Below are 18,498 nucleotides of genomic sequence, written 5' to 3'. Positions count from 1 at the left end.
TGAGAAGAAGAAAACGGAGGAAAAATGTTAAAGCCGGGTATATCTCCGTTCACTTTATCAATTCAAGTTTAGAATTTAAGTTTTGCTGCAGTAAAAAGTTCTTAAAAATAATCACATCTAACTTTTTTATTACAATAAAAAATTTTCACATAAAATTATATCTCAACTCAAATTACAAACTCAAATTAACGAAGTGAACAATGCTTTATTATCGAGGTAACATCTGAGATTAAATCCAGGTGTCACATTTTGACTAAAATAAACCTAACTAATTGTACCTAACGTGCTGTATGGTTTTTGCCGTCCTGCTGGAAACTGTAAAACGGTAACGTCCGTCATAAGCCTTAATGAAGAAGCCCAAATTTTCCCATTGGCCAAACAAAAAATTTAAAGTTTTACTCGTTCATCATTTAATTCAAAGAAAGCTTTTCGCTTTTCTTTTCCCGTGTCATTTTCATTTTGATGATCTTTTCTAACACCTCCATTTTTTTTTCCTACGATTTGATGCAAATTCTTTTTCTAATCAAATCGTAGAGTTTTATTATTCAAAAAAAAAAAAAAAAATCGTAGAGTTTTACGTTTTATTCGTTCCAACCGTTTTATTTTGATTTTTGAAATTGGGAAGAGTTGGGGAAATTCTGGAGTTTTCGGAAAATGGGTTTTCGTAGTTTTAGAGAAAATCGGATCCCCATTATTGTATTTGACGTGATGATGGTGAATTTCAAGTGGTGCTGATAATAAGAGCTGCTCATGGGGAATTTTCTCGGTGGCTTTGTATTGCCGCTGCTTCTTTTAGCAGGTATTGTTCTTGAAACTATTACATATTTTAGTTTTATTTTCTATTAGATAGAGGTATTATAATTTGGATGGTAGTTTAACAAGATGTTGCAACATAAGAAGTTTAAACACAGTGCATTATTATTATTATTATTTTGAAAGTAACACAGTCCAGTATTGATTAGCCCCTGTTAATCAAATCTCTGTGTAATTGAGTTGCTATTTTTCGTCCTCTAGAAGTTTGAATTAGTTCATTTTGATTTGTTCATCACACTTTAGCTTAGTTAGAATTTGTTTATTTTATATGCACGTAATGGAATATTATAGTTTCCTTTTATCTCCTTTAGATTCAACTTTTTCATGGTCATTTTAAGGTTTCTTGTGAGAGTGAGAGGAACCATTGTAATTTATTAATTTGACAAGCGCCATATTTTTAAAAGTATCATTCAAATTTATACACCTTTCGTCTGATTGGTTCATTTATATTTTATTTGTCTGTAGACTAGTTATATTTTCTGTCCTTTTGGTTAGTTACTTTCTTAAGCTTTGGCATGTTAGAAATACGTTTACCTTTGACTGCTTTATTTAATTTTGAATTATTGGCAATAATTAAAACAGTTATCAATTGATTTTCTTCTGAATTTATTGAAATAACTAATGAATTCTACACTTTTTTCCTCATTTCTATTGCCTTGCAGCTGCTTTTATCAACTGGAGCTTGATGTCTCTTGTTGATTTGATAGCTTTCCTTCTAATTCAATACAATGCTCCGAAATTAGGTAAGCTGATTCCTGCAGACTTTCCGGTCTTAAATTTGGTCGTATCAAGTTTTGTCTGTAGCTGCAGGCAGTGCCAAGTTAAGTATATTTTTGTCTGTGGCCACACTAATATTCAAACTCTTACTTTTGTGCTGTTTCTTTGAATGTTTTCGTGCCCTTTTTCTTCTTGAACTGGAGTTTGGGGAAGAGGGTCAAAGTGCTTGATTAACCTAGGAAATGGAAAACCTTAGGAAATATGGGGCGGATGTTTTTATACTTTGCTGCTGTTTTGTGAATGGGAAGGTCTATGAAATCTTGTCTCAGATAATTTTCCTCATTTTACTTTTCGTAAGACTGCAGAAATTTTCTTCTAGCGTAGCTGTGTTGCTGGTGCCACTTCTAGCTTTATTACATGCGTCAATTTTTTCTTTTGGTTACTTGTTGACCCTATGTTGGTTTTGGTACAGGATATCACTTTCAAAGGAGGTCATTATTATTATGGCCTGTTATCATTTTCTCTTTACTTGTTCTTCTTTCTGAAGTGATACATCTTGTTATATGGGCCATTACGAGAAATAAATGGAGTATCGCAGATGCTTGGTGGGCGAAGCTGGTTGGATTGATGATGTGAGGATTGATTTTTTATTGAATTTTTTTTATTTTCACGTTTCTCAGTATTTTATTCTTGTATTTATTCTGTCTTTTATGTTTGCATCTGCAGAATCCAATCATGGAAATCTCCAATGATTTATTTCTTGGCTGTGCAACTTTCAGCTGCCGCTGTTGCTTTAGTTGATTTGCATGGAAATAAATTTGGTTTGGTATCATGGCGTGATTCATGTTGGGGTCATTTCTTATCAGCAGTTAAACATTTAGGTCTGTGAGTAGTTCGTTTCCACTATAATTCTCGCATGAGTAATTGATTCTTCCTCTGTTATTTCTTTGTCAAATGCTTTCTGTCAATCTATTTGGGTTGATGTGTGAAGTGGGTTAATTTTTAGGCTTGGTTCAGTCTGTGGGTCTTATTATGTCATTGACTAATTATGCAAAAATGTCATTTGTGTGTTTGCATGCGGCGTCTCCATAACACACACCCTTGCTGAAATTCTGGTGGCCATAAGGCCCATAACTTCTATTTTAGTATAATGTGTTAGAAATGTAAATTTTGACTTCGAATTGTCTTTGTTTTGCCATATAAAAGGTTCTCATCTTAGGGTTGCTTCCTGCTTGCTGTTGCCTTTAATTCAGCTGATTGTGGGAATTAGCCATCCCACATGGGTTTCCCTACCATTTTTTATTGGAAGCTGTGTTGGTCTTGTAGATTGGTCTTTGACGAGCAATTTTCTAGGACTTTTCAGGTGATTTTTTTGTGAATCTTTATCGTGCTTCCAATATTTTTGTCCTCTCTCTTCATTTTCTCTTTTTAAATCATTTGATTCATTCATGGCTACTTTTGAAGGTGGTGGAGGCCTTTGCAACTGTATGCAGGGTTCAACATTGTCCTGCTTTATGTGTATCAGCTACCTATCAAGTTTCCAAACATGTTAAAATGGGTAGCTGAGTTCATTGGTTTATTCAAAATTACGGCAAATTCCGATTGGACTGAAATTTGCTCAAGTATCTCTCTTGTAATTTTCTACATCATGGTATGTCTTTCGTTAAATAGCTCTAGTTGTCATCTTACCTATTGTTCATCTGGCTTTGTAGTTATTTATTTGCAACTTTTAACTATTAGTTTGTTGGCTGGTTCTTAGTCCTCATTATAGAGTCAAGAGATCACGATGTAAGATATGCCTACAAGTTATAGATGCATGTAAAATAAAAGTGGGTTTTCAATAAAAGAATTCTCATGCAGGAAGCATGGTTCCTAGTTCCCCTTTGGCGGGAAGTTGATGTTGCGTTGAACATGTTCCTGTTCCTTTTGGGTGCCTAGAAGCAATGTCAAACATAATAAGTGTGGTTTCTGGTTACCTTAGTCTTTCTAAGGAAGGGATAAATAATTTGCAATTCACAGTTCAGTACTTGGGAAAGTGGGCATCATGATAAATGCATGTGATATTAAATGGATTCTTGGCTATATGTGTTTGTGTACTTGTTGGTTGTGTGTATTTTCTCCAAGGTAATTTATCATGTGAGTTATTTGCTGGCTGCTTTTTTCCTTCTTTGCTTCCAATGTTGACGCTTTTTTCTCCTACTGCAGCTCTCCTATGTCAAATGTGATTTGGAAGAAATGGATTTTATTCTGTCAATGAGAGAAAGTAACTTGACAGAGCAGCTTCTTCCTTCGAAGCATTCATTTTTTATTCGTCAATATAGGTAATATATTCGAAGTTAAAATATCTATTTTTCTTGGGTTATCATCATGCTCATCTCTTTCCAGTGATCTTTGTTAGGGCATTCTTTTCTTTTTTCCCTTTCTTACACACTCAAAATAAGAAGTAAAGGATACCCTCAGAACTCTTCCTTCTGTGATCTTCCCTCTATATCTGTTATCTGTAATATTATGTGTGAGAGCAACAGACAATATGAAGATTTTAGATGTTTTAAACTATGTTTTTTTTTTCTTTTTTTTTCCTCATGAAATATTTTAACGTTCTCCCTAAATTCATGCTACAGGTCTCTAGTACAGTGCTTCTCCACCTCGGAATACAGTTTCTCATAAGTGAACTATATATGCTTACCTCTGATATTTCTTATCTAGCCTTATTTCTGAGGCTTTTATGTAACGAAAAGAGTTTTGTTAACAAGAACTCTAAGCAAAAGTCAGTGGCTTACTAGTGTCAAGTCCTTTTATTCTCCTCGATGTTTTCAAATTTTATCACATGAAGCTAATTGAAGGTGTTTAAAGAGTTTCCTTTTCCTTTTGTTTTCTCTAGATCGTGCCTAGTATGTATGCTTAGATTTCATCTGATCTCTTACCTGCATAAGTTTTATTTTCTAAACAAGATTCTTTACTTTTTTTCCTTTCTCAGTGTGATTATCATGTCTTCTGAATTGATGTTGTTCGTTTAATGTGGATCTGCTTGCTCTCTCCCTCTTTTGGGGGCTGGGAAGGGTTTTGCTTGCCCTTTGACTCACTCAGTTTGAGAATACTCCATTGATAAATCTTTTGTTGTTGACAAGTTTACTAATTGTTTAATAATCTGCAGATCTGGTGGGAGGCATACCAATGTTTTATTGAGAGGAGCAGTTTTTCGGACATTTAGCATCAACTTTTTCACGTATGGTTTCCCGGTATATATCTCTAAGCAACATTATGTTTCTTGTCAAAAAAATGTCTTGCTGTTTGCTTTCTGAAGTCATCTCTATTACTTTTGAGCAAAGACCTTTCATAGTGATCGTGAAATTTGAGCCTCAAAGTGGCCTTTGCATGTCTCTTTTGAAATTTGATGATATATAAATATTCTCCTTGTCTAATTTTGATGATATATTTTAATTTCTGTAACTTGTAAGAGAATGAACTATTATTTGCTTTTAATTATTATGTAGCTTATGTTGATGCAAGTTTTATTTGCTTTTTGATCTATTAGTTAAATGAAACTTCTTGGTGGTGAATTTGTCAGGTGTCCTTATTTGCCCTTTCCTTTTGGAGTTTCCATTTCGCAAGTGTGTGCGCTTTTGGGTTACTTGCATACGTTGGCTACATCTTATACACCTTCCCTTCGTTGTTCCGTTTGCATCGGTTGAACGGCTTGCTTCTAGTCTTCATTCTCCTATGGGCTGTCAGCACATATATTTTCAATGTAGCATTCACTTTTTTGAATTTGAAACTTGGGAAGGTAGCCTCTCTTCTGGGATGAAGTTCCGGTTTGTTTATTGTTAATAATTAAATGCTCAAAACTGAGCCTGTCTAATATATGTGCAGGACATGGAGATATGGGAAATGGTCGGGTTGTGGCACTATTCCATTCCTGGATTCTTCTTGCTTGCACAATTTTGTCTTGGAATATTAGTTGCCCTGGGTAATCTTGTGAACAACTCAGTTTTTCTCTACTTGTCTGATGAGGACAGACAATCTTCAAATGACAACGATGGCGTAAGAGGTAATGGAAATTGGAACTCGGAAGCAAATCAATTGGTTAAATAATTTACAGCTATATGTTGCGCTATATTTGTGCTTGGGGAAAAGTATGTCTTGCATGGACTTAATAATTGTTATTGTTATTTTATGGGTACTTTGAATATCAAATTTTTTTCACCATCTATCATTTATGTTATGGTCAAAGTCATGGCTAGGCATTCAAGTCTTCAACACCTTTATTAACCCTGGTATAGCTTCAATTTCATTATTTCAAATTTATTACTGTATTCCTATCCACAACATTATACTAAAAGGGGAACAATGGTGTGCACTTATGGATTTATGTTTTAGATATTGGGTGATTAGTGTCTACTTCTCTTGTACCAATGTAACATTTTTTGTGTGTGCCACGAAATAACAGGGCAGGAAGAGACCAAGGTATTGATTGTGGCCACAATCGCATGGGGACTTCGAAAAAGCTCTCGGGCTATTATGCTGGCACTAATATTCCTCATTTCCATGAAACCTGGTTTTATCCATGCTGTATATTGTACGTTTCTGCCAAACTGTTATTACCTTAACTTTGCTGTTACTATATCTAGGGACAGTCCTCTCTGCTCTTCCTTTATTTTTATATTATAAAAGTCATTTTGAAACTTATAGTATGTTTCAGGTTTATGGCAGTTTGCTAATTACTTCTATGTTCTGACCTGCGTTTCAGTGATATTCTTCTTGATATATCTTTTGAGCCACAACATCAACAGAAAGATTCGCCAATCATTGATTCTTCTATGTGAGGCTCACTTTGCGCTGTTATACATTCTTCAGATTAATTTGATCTCCAATAATTTGGAGCGAAAAGGCTCTTTGAGTATGGAGGTCCTCTCACAGTTAGGTACGAACTTCCTATAGAAAGTTGTGTTAAATTTTCTTACGATAGCTTTTTTTGAACCAATGTTCAGACTTTTTCTAATTGAATTGCTGCAGGTCTTCTCAAACCTGAAAGCTCCTGGGATTTCTTGGAAGTGGCGTTACTTGGTTGCTTTTGTGCAATTTACAATCATGGTTTCGATATGCTCTTTTCTTTCTCAGCAATTGTGCAGCATACCCCTAGCCCTCCTATTGGATTCAGTATTTTGAAAGCTGGCTTGAACAAATCTGTATTGTTGTCAGTATATTCCTCATCATCCACCACGTACAGTCGTGATAATCGTTCTTATGGTATAGTTTCATTAATGGTTTAATGTGCCTTTTAGAATGAAATTTTATAGGTTGCTTCAATTTTTCAATTAAACTTGTGTGAAAATTTGTATGTAAAATGTAGGAAATTTGTGGAATTCGAGAGAGCTTAATTCCAGCTGATCCATTTCACATACTCTCTTTATATAACTATTTGAATACATAAAATCGTACGAGTATGAATGAGAATTCTGTTAAAGACACTCAATGTATGACTGCAAGCCTAGCCACATTATATGAAGCTTTTGCCTTGTGGATTCTTGGAGGATAATTCTTATTATCAGTGAAATAGGATGTATTTTTGGGCCATCTGTCAGACTAATGCAATCTTCTGTATATGTTGTGACCGGACTTATTCCTTGAGGATGAGGGAATTGTAATTTCCAGCATTTAATACCTAGGTTTTTTTTTTTTCAGCTGCATCTAAACTTGTCACATTTAGAGCTAAAAAACTGTTTAGTTTTCCAAACTGTTCTTCGTAGCACTATCAATTTTTTCCCTGATGGATGCTTTATTTGTTTCCTAAATAGTCTATGTTTTTCTTTTTTGTTGGTACAATCATTTTTTTATAACTAACATTAAAATTTTTTTCCTTACAGAAAGAAGAATAGCATCATTCCTCAGTGCAATTGGGCAGAAGTTTTTGTCTGTGTACCGATCATTTGGGACCTACATTGCCTTTCTGACTATCCTTTTTACAGTATACCTGGTTAGGCCTAATTATGTATCATTTGGCTATGTATTCCTCCTTCTTGTTTGGATCATTGGAAGACAACTTGTTGAGAGAACAAAAAGACGCCTTTGGTTCCCATTAAAAGCATATGCAATCATGGTGTTTATCTTCATTTATAGCTTGAGCAGCTTCCCCAGCTTTGAGTTGTGGTTGTCCGGGTTTATAGACCTTTATTTCTATCTAGGCTATAACCCAGAAGTTTCATCTTTGGAAAATATTTGGGAGTCTCTTGCAGTCTTGATTGTCATGCAACTTTACAGCTATGAAAGGAGACAGAGCAAGTATAACAGGTCTGACAATCCTGACATGTCAGAATTTGGAATACTCGGTTTTATAAGAAGGTTCCTAATTTGGCACAGCCACAAGATCTTGTTTGTTGCAGTATTCTATGCATCTTTATCTCCAATTAGTGCGTTTGGCTTTCTATATCTGCTTGGCCTTGTCATTTGTTTAACTTTGCCTAAAACTTCACACGTTCCATCCAAATCATTCTTGGTTTACACAGGATTTCTAGTAACAGCTGAATATCTTTTTCAGATGTGGGGTAAGCAGGCTGGGATGTTCCCTGGACAAAAGCACTCTAATTTGTCTCTTTTTTTGGGTTTCCGTGTATTTAATCATGGTTTTTGGGGGATAGAATCAGGCTTGAGAGGTAAAGTGCTGGTTGTTGCAGCATGTACCCTTCATTATAATGTTTTTCGTTGGTTGGATCACATGCCTAGTATTCTTGTAAATAAAGGGAAGTGGGGAGACCCTTGTCCATTGTTTGTATCAACAGAGGATGATGTCAATGTTGTTTCTACTTCTGGCGAGGAAAATATACCGTCATCAAATTCTGGAGGATACTCCGCAAAACGAGTTCAAATGACAAGCAATTCGTCATTTTTGTCCCCTGGTCGGTCTCAATCAGATAATAATTTGTCTGCTAAAGCAAGAGACTCTGAAGGTAGCGGCAGTAGAAGATATTCATTTGGATATATTTGGGGAAGCACAAAGGAAAGTCACAAGTGGAACAAGAAGCGAATAGTTGCCTTGAGAAAGGAAAGATTTGAAACACAGAAGACTCTCTTGAAAATCTATTTGAAATTCTGGATGGAGAACATGTTTAACCTCTTTGGTCTTGAGATAAACATGATTGCATTGCTTCTTGCGAGCTTTGCTTTGTTGAATGCCTTTTCTATGCTGTACATTGCATTGCTTGTGGCGTGTGTGCTTTTGGATAGGAGGGTTATACATAAATTATGGCCTGTAGTTGTCTTTTTGCTTGCTTCAATTCTTATCCTTGAATACTTTGCCATTTGGAAGACTATGTGGCCTTCAAATCAACCAACTGGGAGTGATGTACAGTGCCATGACTGCTGGAGAATTTCACACCAACACTTCAGCTACTGCAAGAACTGTTGGCTAGGTAATATTCAATTACTGATGTTACTTTGGCAATCTAACTCGCTCATGTATTCTTATACTTTCAATTGATAAAAATTCTGTTGGAGTTGTGAAATTTTGAGACAGCCCTTAAAAGGCCCATTTGCTTTTATTAGGTGCTTGATTTACAGGTTGCTTTGAATTAATTTTGTCAGAGGAATGCGCATCTGTTGTTGATTATGAAGAATGTTGGGGCCCTGTTATTTTTGCGGGTTTGAGTAGAAAACTTGAACTAAAATTCAAATTTTATGAGAGAAAACACTATAACAAAAAAGTTGAATTCTGATTCAAACTGTGAAAAGAACAAGGCATGAATGGATCTTCTATCATCAACTCAGAGCCATTATCTTTTTTCATACTTAATTTGATCTTATATTGTTTGATACAGATTTATTAGCCTTTTTCATGTTCATGCCACCGAGCTTAACACTGTACCACCCTTTTTTGCAGGACTTATCATTGATGATCCCCGAATCTTGATCAGCTATTTCATCATTTTCATGCTTGCTTGTTTCAAATTCCATGCTGATCATGTATCCAGCCTCTCAGGATCATCAACTTATCGGCAGATGTTGTCTCAGCGCAAAAATACATTTGTCTGGAGAGATCTATCTTTCGAAACTAAGAGCATGTGGACCTTCCTTGACTACCTCAGGCTTTACTTGTATTGTCATTTGTTAGACCTTGTTCTTATTTTGATCTTAATTACTGGAACGCTCGAGTATGATATTCTGCACCTTGGTTATCTTGCTTTTGCTCTGATTTTCTTTCGACTGAGGCTTGAAATATTAAAGAAGAGGAACAAGATATTCAGGTTCTTGCGCATATACAACTTTACTGTAATTGTTCTCTCTCTTGCATATCAGTCTCCATTTGTGGGGGAATTCAGTTCTGGAAAGTGTGAGACTCTAGATTATATATATGAGATGATTGGATTTTACAAGTATGATTATGGGTTTCGAATTACTGCAAGATCAGCTCTTGTTGAAATTGTTATATTTATGCTGGTATCACTTCAGTCATATATGTTCTCTTCTCAAGAGTTTGATTATGTGTCTCGTTATCTTGAAGCAGAGCAAATTGGTGCCATTGTGCATGAGCAAGAAAAGAAAGCAGCTTGGAAAACTGCACAATTGCAACTTATCCGTGAATCTGAGGAGAAGAAACGCCAGCGTAACCTGCAAGTGGAAAAGATGAAATCAGAGATGTGGAACCTGCAAGTCCAACTTGACAACATTAACTCAGTCCCAGCTGCGAATTATGGTTGCACCTCTCCTCGTAGTGAAGGCCTAAGGAGGAGGAGTACTTCTCTTGCTTCTAACACTGATGCAGAAACCCCTCAGAGAGAAGGAATTATATTGAACCAGAAGCGGACAATTGAAGTAGATTTAGTATTTCCTTTTGAATTTCATGAATCTCCTGCTGCAGTGAACACCGAAATTTCGACAGAAACAGAGTCCACGAAGCGAATGGAGTCTCTTCATTGTGAGATCACTGAAGTTGAAGCAGATCTTGCTGATAAGCCACTTTTGGACTTAGAGCACAAAAACAAAGGTAAAGGCCAAGTAAAAGAAAACCCATTGAAATCTGCAGTGCAACTTTTGGGTGATGGTGTTTCACAGGTACAATCAATTGGAAATCAGGCAGTTAATAACCTTGCAAGTTTCTTGAATATTGCTCCGGAAGAATCTGATTTGAATGACCATTCATCTTCTGAGGATAAAATATATGATGAGATGGAGAGCCAAAAAACAAAATACACGTCTTTGGGCCGTTCATCTTCCCTGCAATCTGATACAAGTTCTGATGCCACAAGTCTTCAATTAGGAAGGATCTTTCGTCACATTTGGTCCCAAATGCAATCAAATAATGACATTGTGTGTTATTGTTGCTTTGTACTTGTCTTCCTCTGGAACTTCAGTTTACTTTCTATGGTTTATCTTGGAGCTCTCTTCTTGTATGCACTATGTGTGAATACTGGTCCCAATTATATCTTCTGGATAATCATGCTAATATACACAGAAGTTTATATTTGGCTTCTGTACTTGTACCAGATTATCATCCAGCACTGTGGGTTTAGGCTTGATCCGCAACTTCTTCGTGAGTGGGGATTTCCTACGCATAAAACCATGTCATCCTTTGTTATCAGTTCATTGCCCCTCTTCCTTGTCTACTTGTTTACTCTGATACAGAGTTCTATCACTGTGAAAGATGGAGAATGGATGTCTTCTACGGACTTCAAGTTCCGTAAGCGGAGTGCTTTTATTGGAAAAGAGGTTCTTGTTACTTATGATTGGAGTGACAGAGTACTGGAGTTCATGAACTTCATAAGAAATACGGCAAAATTGATAATCAGGAGCTTGTTTAGGTACTGGGAATCACTGACGCGCGGTGCAGAAACCCCTCCTTACTTTATTCAGGTGTCTATGGATGTGCACTCATGGCCAGAGGATGGAATTCAGCCTGAAAGGATTGAATCCGGAATTAATCAAGCACTTAGAACTGTCCATGACGAGAGATGCAAGGAAGTGAACCCTCATCTTTGCCCTTTCGCTAGTAGGGTCCATGTTCAAAGCATTGAAAGAAGTCAAGAAAATTCAAACTTGGCGTTGGTTGTTTTTGAAGTGGTATATGCCTCGCCTTTGACAAACTGTTCGTCAGCAGAATGGTACAAGTCACTTACTCCAGCAGCTGATGTAGCGAAAGAGATTCTTGAAGCACAGAGAACTGAGCTTTTCAAAGAAATGGGGTTTCCATATTCTGTAGTCTCTGTAATTGGGGGAGGCAGAAGAGAAATCGATCTGTATGCCTATATATTTGGTGCAGATTTGGCTGTATTCTTTTTAGTCGCCATTTTCTACCAATCTGTTATTAAAAATAAGAGTGAATTTCTTGATGTGTATCAGCTTGAAGATCAGTTTCCTAAAGAGTTTGTGTTTATCCTAATGGTTAGTTTTACTCCTTTTCTTTCTTTGATGACGTTCTTTACCAATAAATACATAAGGAATGCGATACATGCTTGTTGCTTTGCAACACTATATCTCTTTGGCTCTTTGGCTCACTTACACTGTAACATTGTAGTGATAAACGTCACTACCATACAATAGTCCGTGCGATGTGGCTTCAGCACCTCTCACACCAAATGGAATTGTTGTATGCAAATTGTCTAATTTTCATCGAATTCTTTTTCCATGCAGGTTATCTTTTTCTTGATTGTGCTCGATCGGATAATCTACCTCTGTTCATTTGCCACTGGAAAAGTTATTTTCTACCTTTTCAACCTTATCCTTTTCACATATGCAGTTACAGAGTATGCTTGGCACATGGAGCCTTCACAACAACATGTTGGAGTACTAGCACTCCGTGTTATATTTCTTGCAAAAGCTGTTTCTCTTGCATTACAGGCTATACAAATCCGATATGGAATTCCTCATAAAACCACCTTGTACCGGCAGTTTTTGACAAGTGAAACTTCACGTGTCAATTACTTATGTTATCGGCTATATCGTGCTCTGCCATTCCTCTATGAACTGCGGTGTGTACTTGACTGGTCCTGCACAACAACTTCCTTGATTATGTATGATTGGCTAAAGGTAAGTACTTAGGAATTTTTTTTATTATTTTTGCATTCTTGTGATGGTTAATTGTACAGTGTTGATTTGAGATTGATAATAGAAAATTAAGTGTTGCCTCTTATAGCGTACTAAACCAACATAATAATTCTTTTTGTTGGATAACTTTGTTATAACATTACATGATTGCTGAAACTGGACACCTTCCTGGTATAAGGGTATTCTGGTTCTGTTTTACGTATTGGCTGATATAATCATAATTCTTTTTCCTTCCAGAGTTAATTATAAGTTGGCTACAAGAACCATCTATGGTCGTGTTTTCCTTTGTTTCTCTCTTTTTTCTTTTTTTTTTTTTCTTTTTGCTTCTCTTCTTGGCTACACACTTGCAAGTTTATCAAATTCTTTGAAATCTAACAAAATGAATATGAGATCTGATATTAGATCTAGTTCATCTTGATATTTTCCTCAACTTGCTGGGAAAAAAAATCATGTTATGAATGCAAATGGTGTCTTCATATGAAGAAGTGCATTAGTTTTTGCTGTGCTTGGCATTTGTAACGTGGTACTTGTATTCTGATTGACTTGTATGTTGTTCTGCAGCCAGTAGAATCGTAATATTTAATTTTATTAGGCAGCAGTTATGTACTATGGCTTATTTTGTGAGGCCATTCATGGATTTTAATAACCCGTTCATTGTTTATGCACCTTCCTTATGATTTCCTGTGGGTACTTTCTATTTAGCTATTGGTAATAGGTATTACAGTTCTTTAGGACCATTATGTGCTTACTGTATGTATGTTGCTTTCGTAGCTGGAGGACATATATGCAAGCTTGTACCTGGTCAAATGCGATACAGTCTTGAATAAAGCGCAGCACAAACAAGGAGAAAAACAAACTAAAATGACCAAGTGTTGCAATGGCATATGTTTGTTTTTCATCTTAATCTGTGTTATCTGGGCTCCCATGCTGGTTAGTAATTCCTAAATATGTACTACTGACTGCAAAATGTTACTTGTCTTGTTGATGTCCTTGTCAAATTTATGACATTAGGATGCAGCTAATTTCTTATGTAGCAATTGACCTAGTGTGGTTAATTTCTTGCGTGTCAGAAATTTTTGTTTAGCCTCCAGCATAATATTTTCTATGTGAAGAAACTCGGGCTTGACCGTTATGTGTACACTGAACCTTTGATTTCTCGCCACGCAGATGTATAGCAGTGGTAACCCAACAAACATTGCAAATCCCATCAAAGATGCTACTGTTCAGGTTGATATTAAGACTGTGATTGGAAAGTTGACGCTGTACCAAACCACCCTCTGTGAAAAGCTTTCGTGGGATGATCTTGGTTCTGATATTAATCTTGCTCCCATTGTCTCTTTGGATACATATAACAAGAATGATGTCCAGTTAATATGCTGCCAAGCTGAATCTAATACTCTATGGCTCGTCCCTGATCCGGTTCAGACCAGATTCATTCAGTCCCTTGACTCGGATGTAACAATGGACATTTCTTTCACTTGGGTACTCTTTAGGGACAGACCAAAAGGCAAGGAAGTGGTGAAAAATGTCTGGAATGTCGATCCTCAGGATCTTCCAGAACGAGCAGATGTTCAAAAGGTTCTTAATGGCTCTACGAAGAGCTTTAAGATAAAAAATGCTTATCCAAGATGCTTTCGTGTCACCGGTTCTGGTGAGATCAGACAATTAGAAGTATGTGATGCATTACCTGATTTCTTTATTCATTTGCTCCCTCTGTTGTTGTGTTTAGACCTTTTTTTAGGGGTATCCTCAAAGACCCCACCTTATGTCATTACTCCTTCCATGGTCTTTCTCAACTTTTTGTATGGGTTCTATATCTCAATCGTTTGCTGTCGTGTAAGTTTGCTTAAATGGTTGGTAATGGTTACAAGTATGAATGGTGTTAATGCTCTTAGATAAAAACTGCAAGGATTTTTTTCTTTTCTTTCTTTTTTGTGCCGAAAACTGTTAGTTTTGGGAAAATCATTTATACAAATTTCCTTGATAATGTTGGATATTGTAACCTCATTAGTGTGGAACTGCAACAACATTAATGACTTTAACTATCCAACTCTGAAGAACTAATACAACAGTACTTTGTAGGATCCTTCCGTTACTGGCAACCTTGTTATGAATCAAGCAAACAATCAGTGGTGGTCTTTCCATGATATTGATGCATCAAATTTTAAAGGTTGTGAAGCTTTGACAGGACCAATAGCGGTGATAGTATCTGAGGAAACACCACCAAGTAAGCATACATAAAACATCTCATATTGTTTGCAAACATTGGTTGTACTTATTTTTCTTAAATGCTTTTTGTTCCTTTTTAACACGTTGTCTATATTATTTCAGCTGGTATTCTTGGCGATACTCTTAGCAAGTTCAGCATCTGGGGTCTCTACATAACCTTTGTTCTTGCAGTAGGCCGCTTCATCAGGCTTCAATGCTCAGACTTACGGATGAGAATTCCCTTTGAGAACCTTCCTTCTTGTGATAGGTGATGCATCATTTATCTCGGTCCATGTTCTCAATACTCTATGAAACTCGAGTTCACAAGTCACCTAGCCTTTAGCCAAAAACTTAAATGCTGGACTTTTGTGATGAATATTTTACCCTCAAAAGAAAACCCTGGTAACGGTGGTCTTTTACAAATGTCAACACGATAATAAGTGGCGATCTTGGGGCTCTTTTGCAACAAGAGAGCTCGTTGTTTTTCCATCATCAACAAAAAAAAAAAAAAGCCTAGTAGTGTGTCATCACTTGCGTATCTTTTTTGTATCAACAAAATATCGAAAAGTGGATATGAGAGTACTCATCTTCTTCATGTTTTGTGGTAAACTCATATTAACTTAGGAGTGAAAAAGTAACATTACCTTTATCACTTCTCTGTGGCAGGTTGATTGCTATCTGTGAGGACATATACGCGGCAAGAGCAGAGGGTGAACTTGGAGTTGAAGAGGTCCTTTACTGGACTTTGGTGAAGATATACAGGTCCCCACACATGCTGCTCGAGTACACTCAAATTGACTAGAATCCTAACCCCATGTGCCATCAGCACTGCCAACTTTTCTTTCTACGGGCTCCGGTATTCTAATGCTAGGTTCGACCAAGCGACGAGTATTGATTTTTAGTGACCCGAAGCAACTAACACCAAGATACAATTGGAGAAAAATATACCGCATCTCCATTTTACATCCACGGAATACTATTTGGCAGTGATAGATTAGATTCTATCCCTGGACGATATCTGGTTTCCATGTTGCAGGCTTGTTCTAAAATGTTCATAAGATTGCTGATTTTATCTAGAGTTGGTAGCCATAGAAAATGTAAACCTTCTCCTTTACTTTTTTTTTGCCAATGTTTTGTGTATAGTTACTTCAGCTTACATAGTACATTTGTATTGATCTTCTGAGCATCAATAGGAAAAAGTTGTGACGGTATAAAGTTCTGGCTGCAAATCTCCGCACAAAGTTCTTTAATTTTAAGGCTGTATTGATGAAACTAACTTTTAAGGCTGAATTGATGAAACTAACTACTAATTAGGTCTCATTCGCCTTGCTAACATATTCAAAAGCTTTTTTTTTTCACTTTCATTTTTTACTACTTGAGTAACTGTTTGGAGAACATTTATAATCAAGAGTTTTATGGGTATGGCGTCTGTGCACGGATACAAAATTGTGAGAAGAGAAGAAATAATAAACAGTGTAAAGAAATTCTGGTATTCCAATAGAATGTCGCTAATTCAAACATCTGACACAAACTGGTTAGTACTGAGAAAAGCAAACTAAGCAAAGTAGAAATAAATGCTTTTAAGAACATTACAAGGAGGAAAAACGTCATCCGCCCCCATGGCTGTCTTGGATACCAAAATTGATCCTCCAAACAAAGTAAAAACCTGCCCTTAAATACAGTTCTTCATTCTGCATTCAACAGCTTGGGCTCAGGAGTCACCCCGAGTACCAGTCACTTTCTCATCCAGCTCCGGCAATTTCTTTATCTTCTTTTTGCTACTACTAGCAGTAGAGTTGCACCTCTTGGCGACAAGAACATTTGGAGGAATTGTCTCTTCCACGATCTTTGGGGTCGTGAATCTGAAGTCGTCAGGACTAAAATTTGTGTATTGTGGGTATTTCTTCAGAAACTCGGCTATTTCATTGGGAGTTCTCACTTTCTTCCCCAAAGGAGTGATGTAATAAACATCCATTTTGGAGTAATCTTTTCTAAGCACTAAAGTTCTCTTGAAGCCTTCCGGGGTCTTCGGGAGGTCAGGCCTGTCGATGACCCATGTTCTTGTAGAGTCAAAGTTGAGGTCGGCAGGATCTTCACAAGAAACACCCGGTTTTCGGTCGCAGTAAAATGGCTCCTTGCTTATTTTACTTCTGATATCCTCAAACTCTTCTTGTGTGCTAATAACCCTCCATTTCTGGCATTTATCACACTGCGCAGCAAATACATCTACGGAACTCTCCAAAGTCTGCTGCCGTCCTCTCAGCTGCGAGAATTAATGAAAAGCATGAATGGAGTCAGTATACAACTCCATGAATCACAAACATTTGACAACTTTGTACGTGTATATATATATATATATATATATATATATATATATATATTTGTTTCTTTGCCTAGAAAAGTGAATGCCATATTTGAAGGATAACAGTTATGCAATATCATATATAGTTTTGGATCAAGGGAGAGGAAGCTTGAGCCACCTCTTTACTTTTTCGTTGAACATGTTTTTACCTTCTGATCAGTCAAAAAGCAAAATGCAATAGGAACAAAAAATCAAACGACCAAGAAGAGAAAACCGTAGACTTTGAGAAGCCATCAGAACCCAAAAATTTTTTGCAACAAGTCACGCAAATTAATCGAGTAATCATCTTTAATAGTTATAGAATTATCAGTGGTTAGCTCAAATCATACACATGATAACATTGAACAAAGACAAACTATTCTTATATCAACAGAATCTGTCAGATCTAGTTTTTGTCATCAACATTAACAAGAACAAGAACAGATTAACAGACTCGGTTTCATATAGAACTAGAAACAAATACTTTTTTAACATTCAGAATGTAAATTCAATGCTATCACAGTCTCATGCAAAGTAATATAATCCAATTTAAAAAAAAAACATTTATTTATTAACAAGTGTTTATAAATTTAAAGCATCTTTCAGCTCTAATCAACACAAACGACCCAAGTGAGAGAAATAACCAAGACCCACAATCCAAGTGAGACAAAGAAAAAACAAATCCCTTTCTTTTATCTAGAAACTTATGTATTATTGTTTTCCGGTTCCAAACTTAAAACCACTAAATACGCTTCCTCTTTTTTTGCTATAAATTTTATGTAAAAGTAATTTTTTCCAGGTTCAGAATCAAAACTACTAAATACCCAGAAAACCCAAAACGAATAGAAGATTAGGAAAAAAGAAAAACAGATCCGAGCTCTGGTTCATACCCTGCGCGGAGTTTTAGGGGAATCTCCGCTGTCAATTATGCGTTCCTCTTTTTTCGGGGGGTCTGAATCCATTACTTTTCGAAACAAAATCTTTTCTTCTTCGATTTGGCAGAGAATGAGAGCCGTCAGAGCCGAAAAGAGCAGAGAAGAACAAGAGAATAACATCGTTACGCTTGTAAAGGTGTATTTATAGCGTAGAGCCGATGCTTCAAGCTTGAGTAACACACGTGTGTAAATATCTTTTTTCTGGGTGAATTCACGTGTATAAATGGTAGATATTCTGAGGTATTCTCATCTTATGTTCACTTATACACAGTAGAGGCGGTCTTTCACTTTAATAGGGCACGGGCTGTTAAATTTTTTTAATAAATTATCTTATATAATAAAATATATTTATTTTAGTAAGAATATATATTATTTCAGTGAGTTTAAGTATAAAATTTTAAAATTTTTAAAGATAATATTTTTAAAAAAAAATTTGAGTGGGGGCAACTG

At 36.3% G+C, this 18,498-nt stretch overlaps 2 protein-coding genes across 2 annotated transcripts; one reads left to right on the top strand and one right to left on the bottom strand.

Moving 5' to 3' along the window:
* The first annotated feature begins 695 nt into the window (after window positions 1–695).
* On the top strand, window positions 696–16,002 carry LOC21407724 (piezo-type mechanosensitive ion channel homolog). The gene is made up of 22 exons (XM_024161576.1): window positions 696–799; window positions 1,476–1,556; window positions 2,003–2,162; window positions 2,257–2,411; window positions 2,548–2,550; window positions 2,737–2,893; window positions 2,995–3,181; window positions 3,736–3,851; window positions 4,685–4,769; window positions 5,099–5,314; window positions 5,401–5,578; window positions 5,978–6,106; window positions 6,278–6,451; window positions 6,544–6,777; window positions 7,395–8,936; window positions 9,404–11,901; window positions 12,151–12,546; window positions 13,336–13,494; window positions 13,732–14,235; window positions 14,647–14,791; window positions 14,896–15,040; window positions 15,439–16,002. Exons 1-22 carry the CDS (start codon window positions 751–753, stop codon window positions 15,572–15,574), a joined length of 7,449 nt encoding a protein of 2,482 aa, XP_024017344.1. The 5' UTR covers window positions 696–750; the 3' UTR covers window positions 15,575–16,002.
* A 262-nt stretch (window positions 16,003–16,264) lies between these two features.
* On the bottom strand, window positions 16,265–18,236 carry LOC21407723 (methyl-CpG-binding domain-containing protein 4). The gene is made up of 2 exons (XM_010092038.2): window positions 18,004–18,236; window positions 16,265–17,035 (listed from the first exon to the last, which is right to left on the bottom strand). The coding sequence occupies exons 1-2, from the start codon at window positions 18,166–18,168 to the stop codon at window positions 16,484–16,486; spliced, it is 717 nt and encodes a 238-aa protein (XP_010090340.2). The 5' UTR covers window positions 18,169–18,236; the 3' UTR covers window positions 16,265–16,483.
* Between the last annotated feature and the right edge of the window lie 262 nt (window positions 18,237–18,498).

Source organism: Morus notabilis, unplaced genomic scaffold (genome assembly GCF_000414095.1).
Source record: "Morus notabilis unplaced genomic scaffold, ASM41409v2 Scaffold137, whole genome shotgun sequence".
Classification (NCBI taxonomy): Eukaryota; Viridiplantae; Streptophyta; class Magnoliopsida; order Rosales; family Moraceae; genus Morus; species Morus notabilis.
Note: the sequence above shows the minus strand (reverse complement) of the source record. Positions and strands in the feature narration are given on the sequence as shown.

Excerpts from the sequence above, each read along its gene's own strand:
- LOC21407724 (XM_024161576.1), top strand. The coding sequence starts at position 751 with ATGGGGAATTTTCTCGGTGGCTTTGTATTGCCGCTGCTTCTTTTAGCA. Across the intron at positions 1,557-2,002 it reads ATACAATGCTCCGAAATTAG|GATATCACTTTCAAAGGAGG; the intron begins GTAAGCTGATTC and ends GTTTTGGTACAG. Across the intron at positions 15,041-15,438 it reads AACCTTCCTTCTTGTGATAG|GTTGATTGCTATCTGTGAGG; the intron begins GTGATGCATCAT and ends TCTCTGTGGCAG.
- LOC21407723 (XM_010092038.2), bottom strand. The coding sequence starts at position 18,168 with ATGTTATTCTCTTGTTCTTCTCTGCTCTTTTCGGCTCTGACGGCTCTC. Across the intron at positions 17,036-18,003 it reads CCCCTAAAACTCCGCGCAGG|CTGAGAGGACGGCAGCAGAC; the intron begins GTATGAACCAGA and ends TAATTCTCGCAG.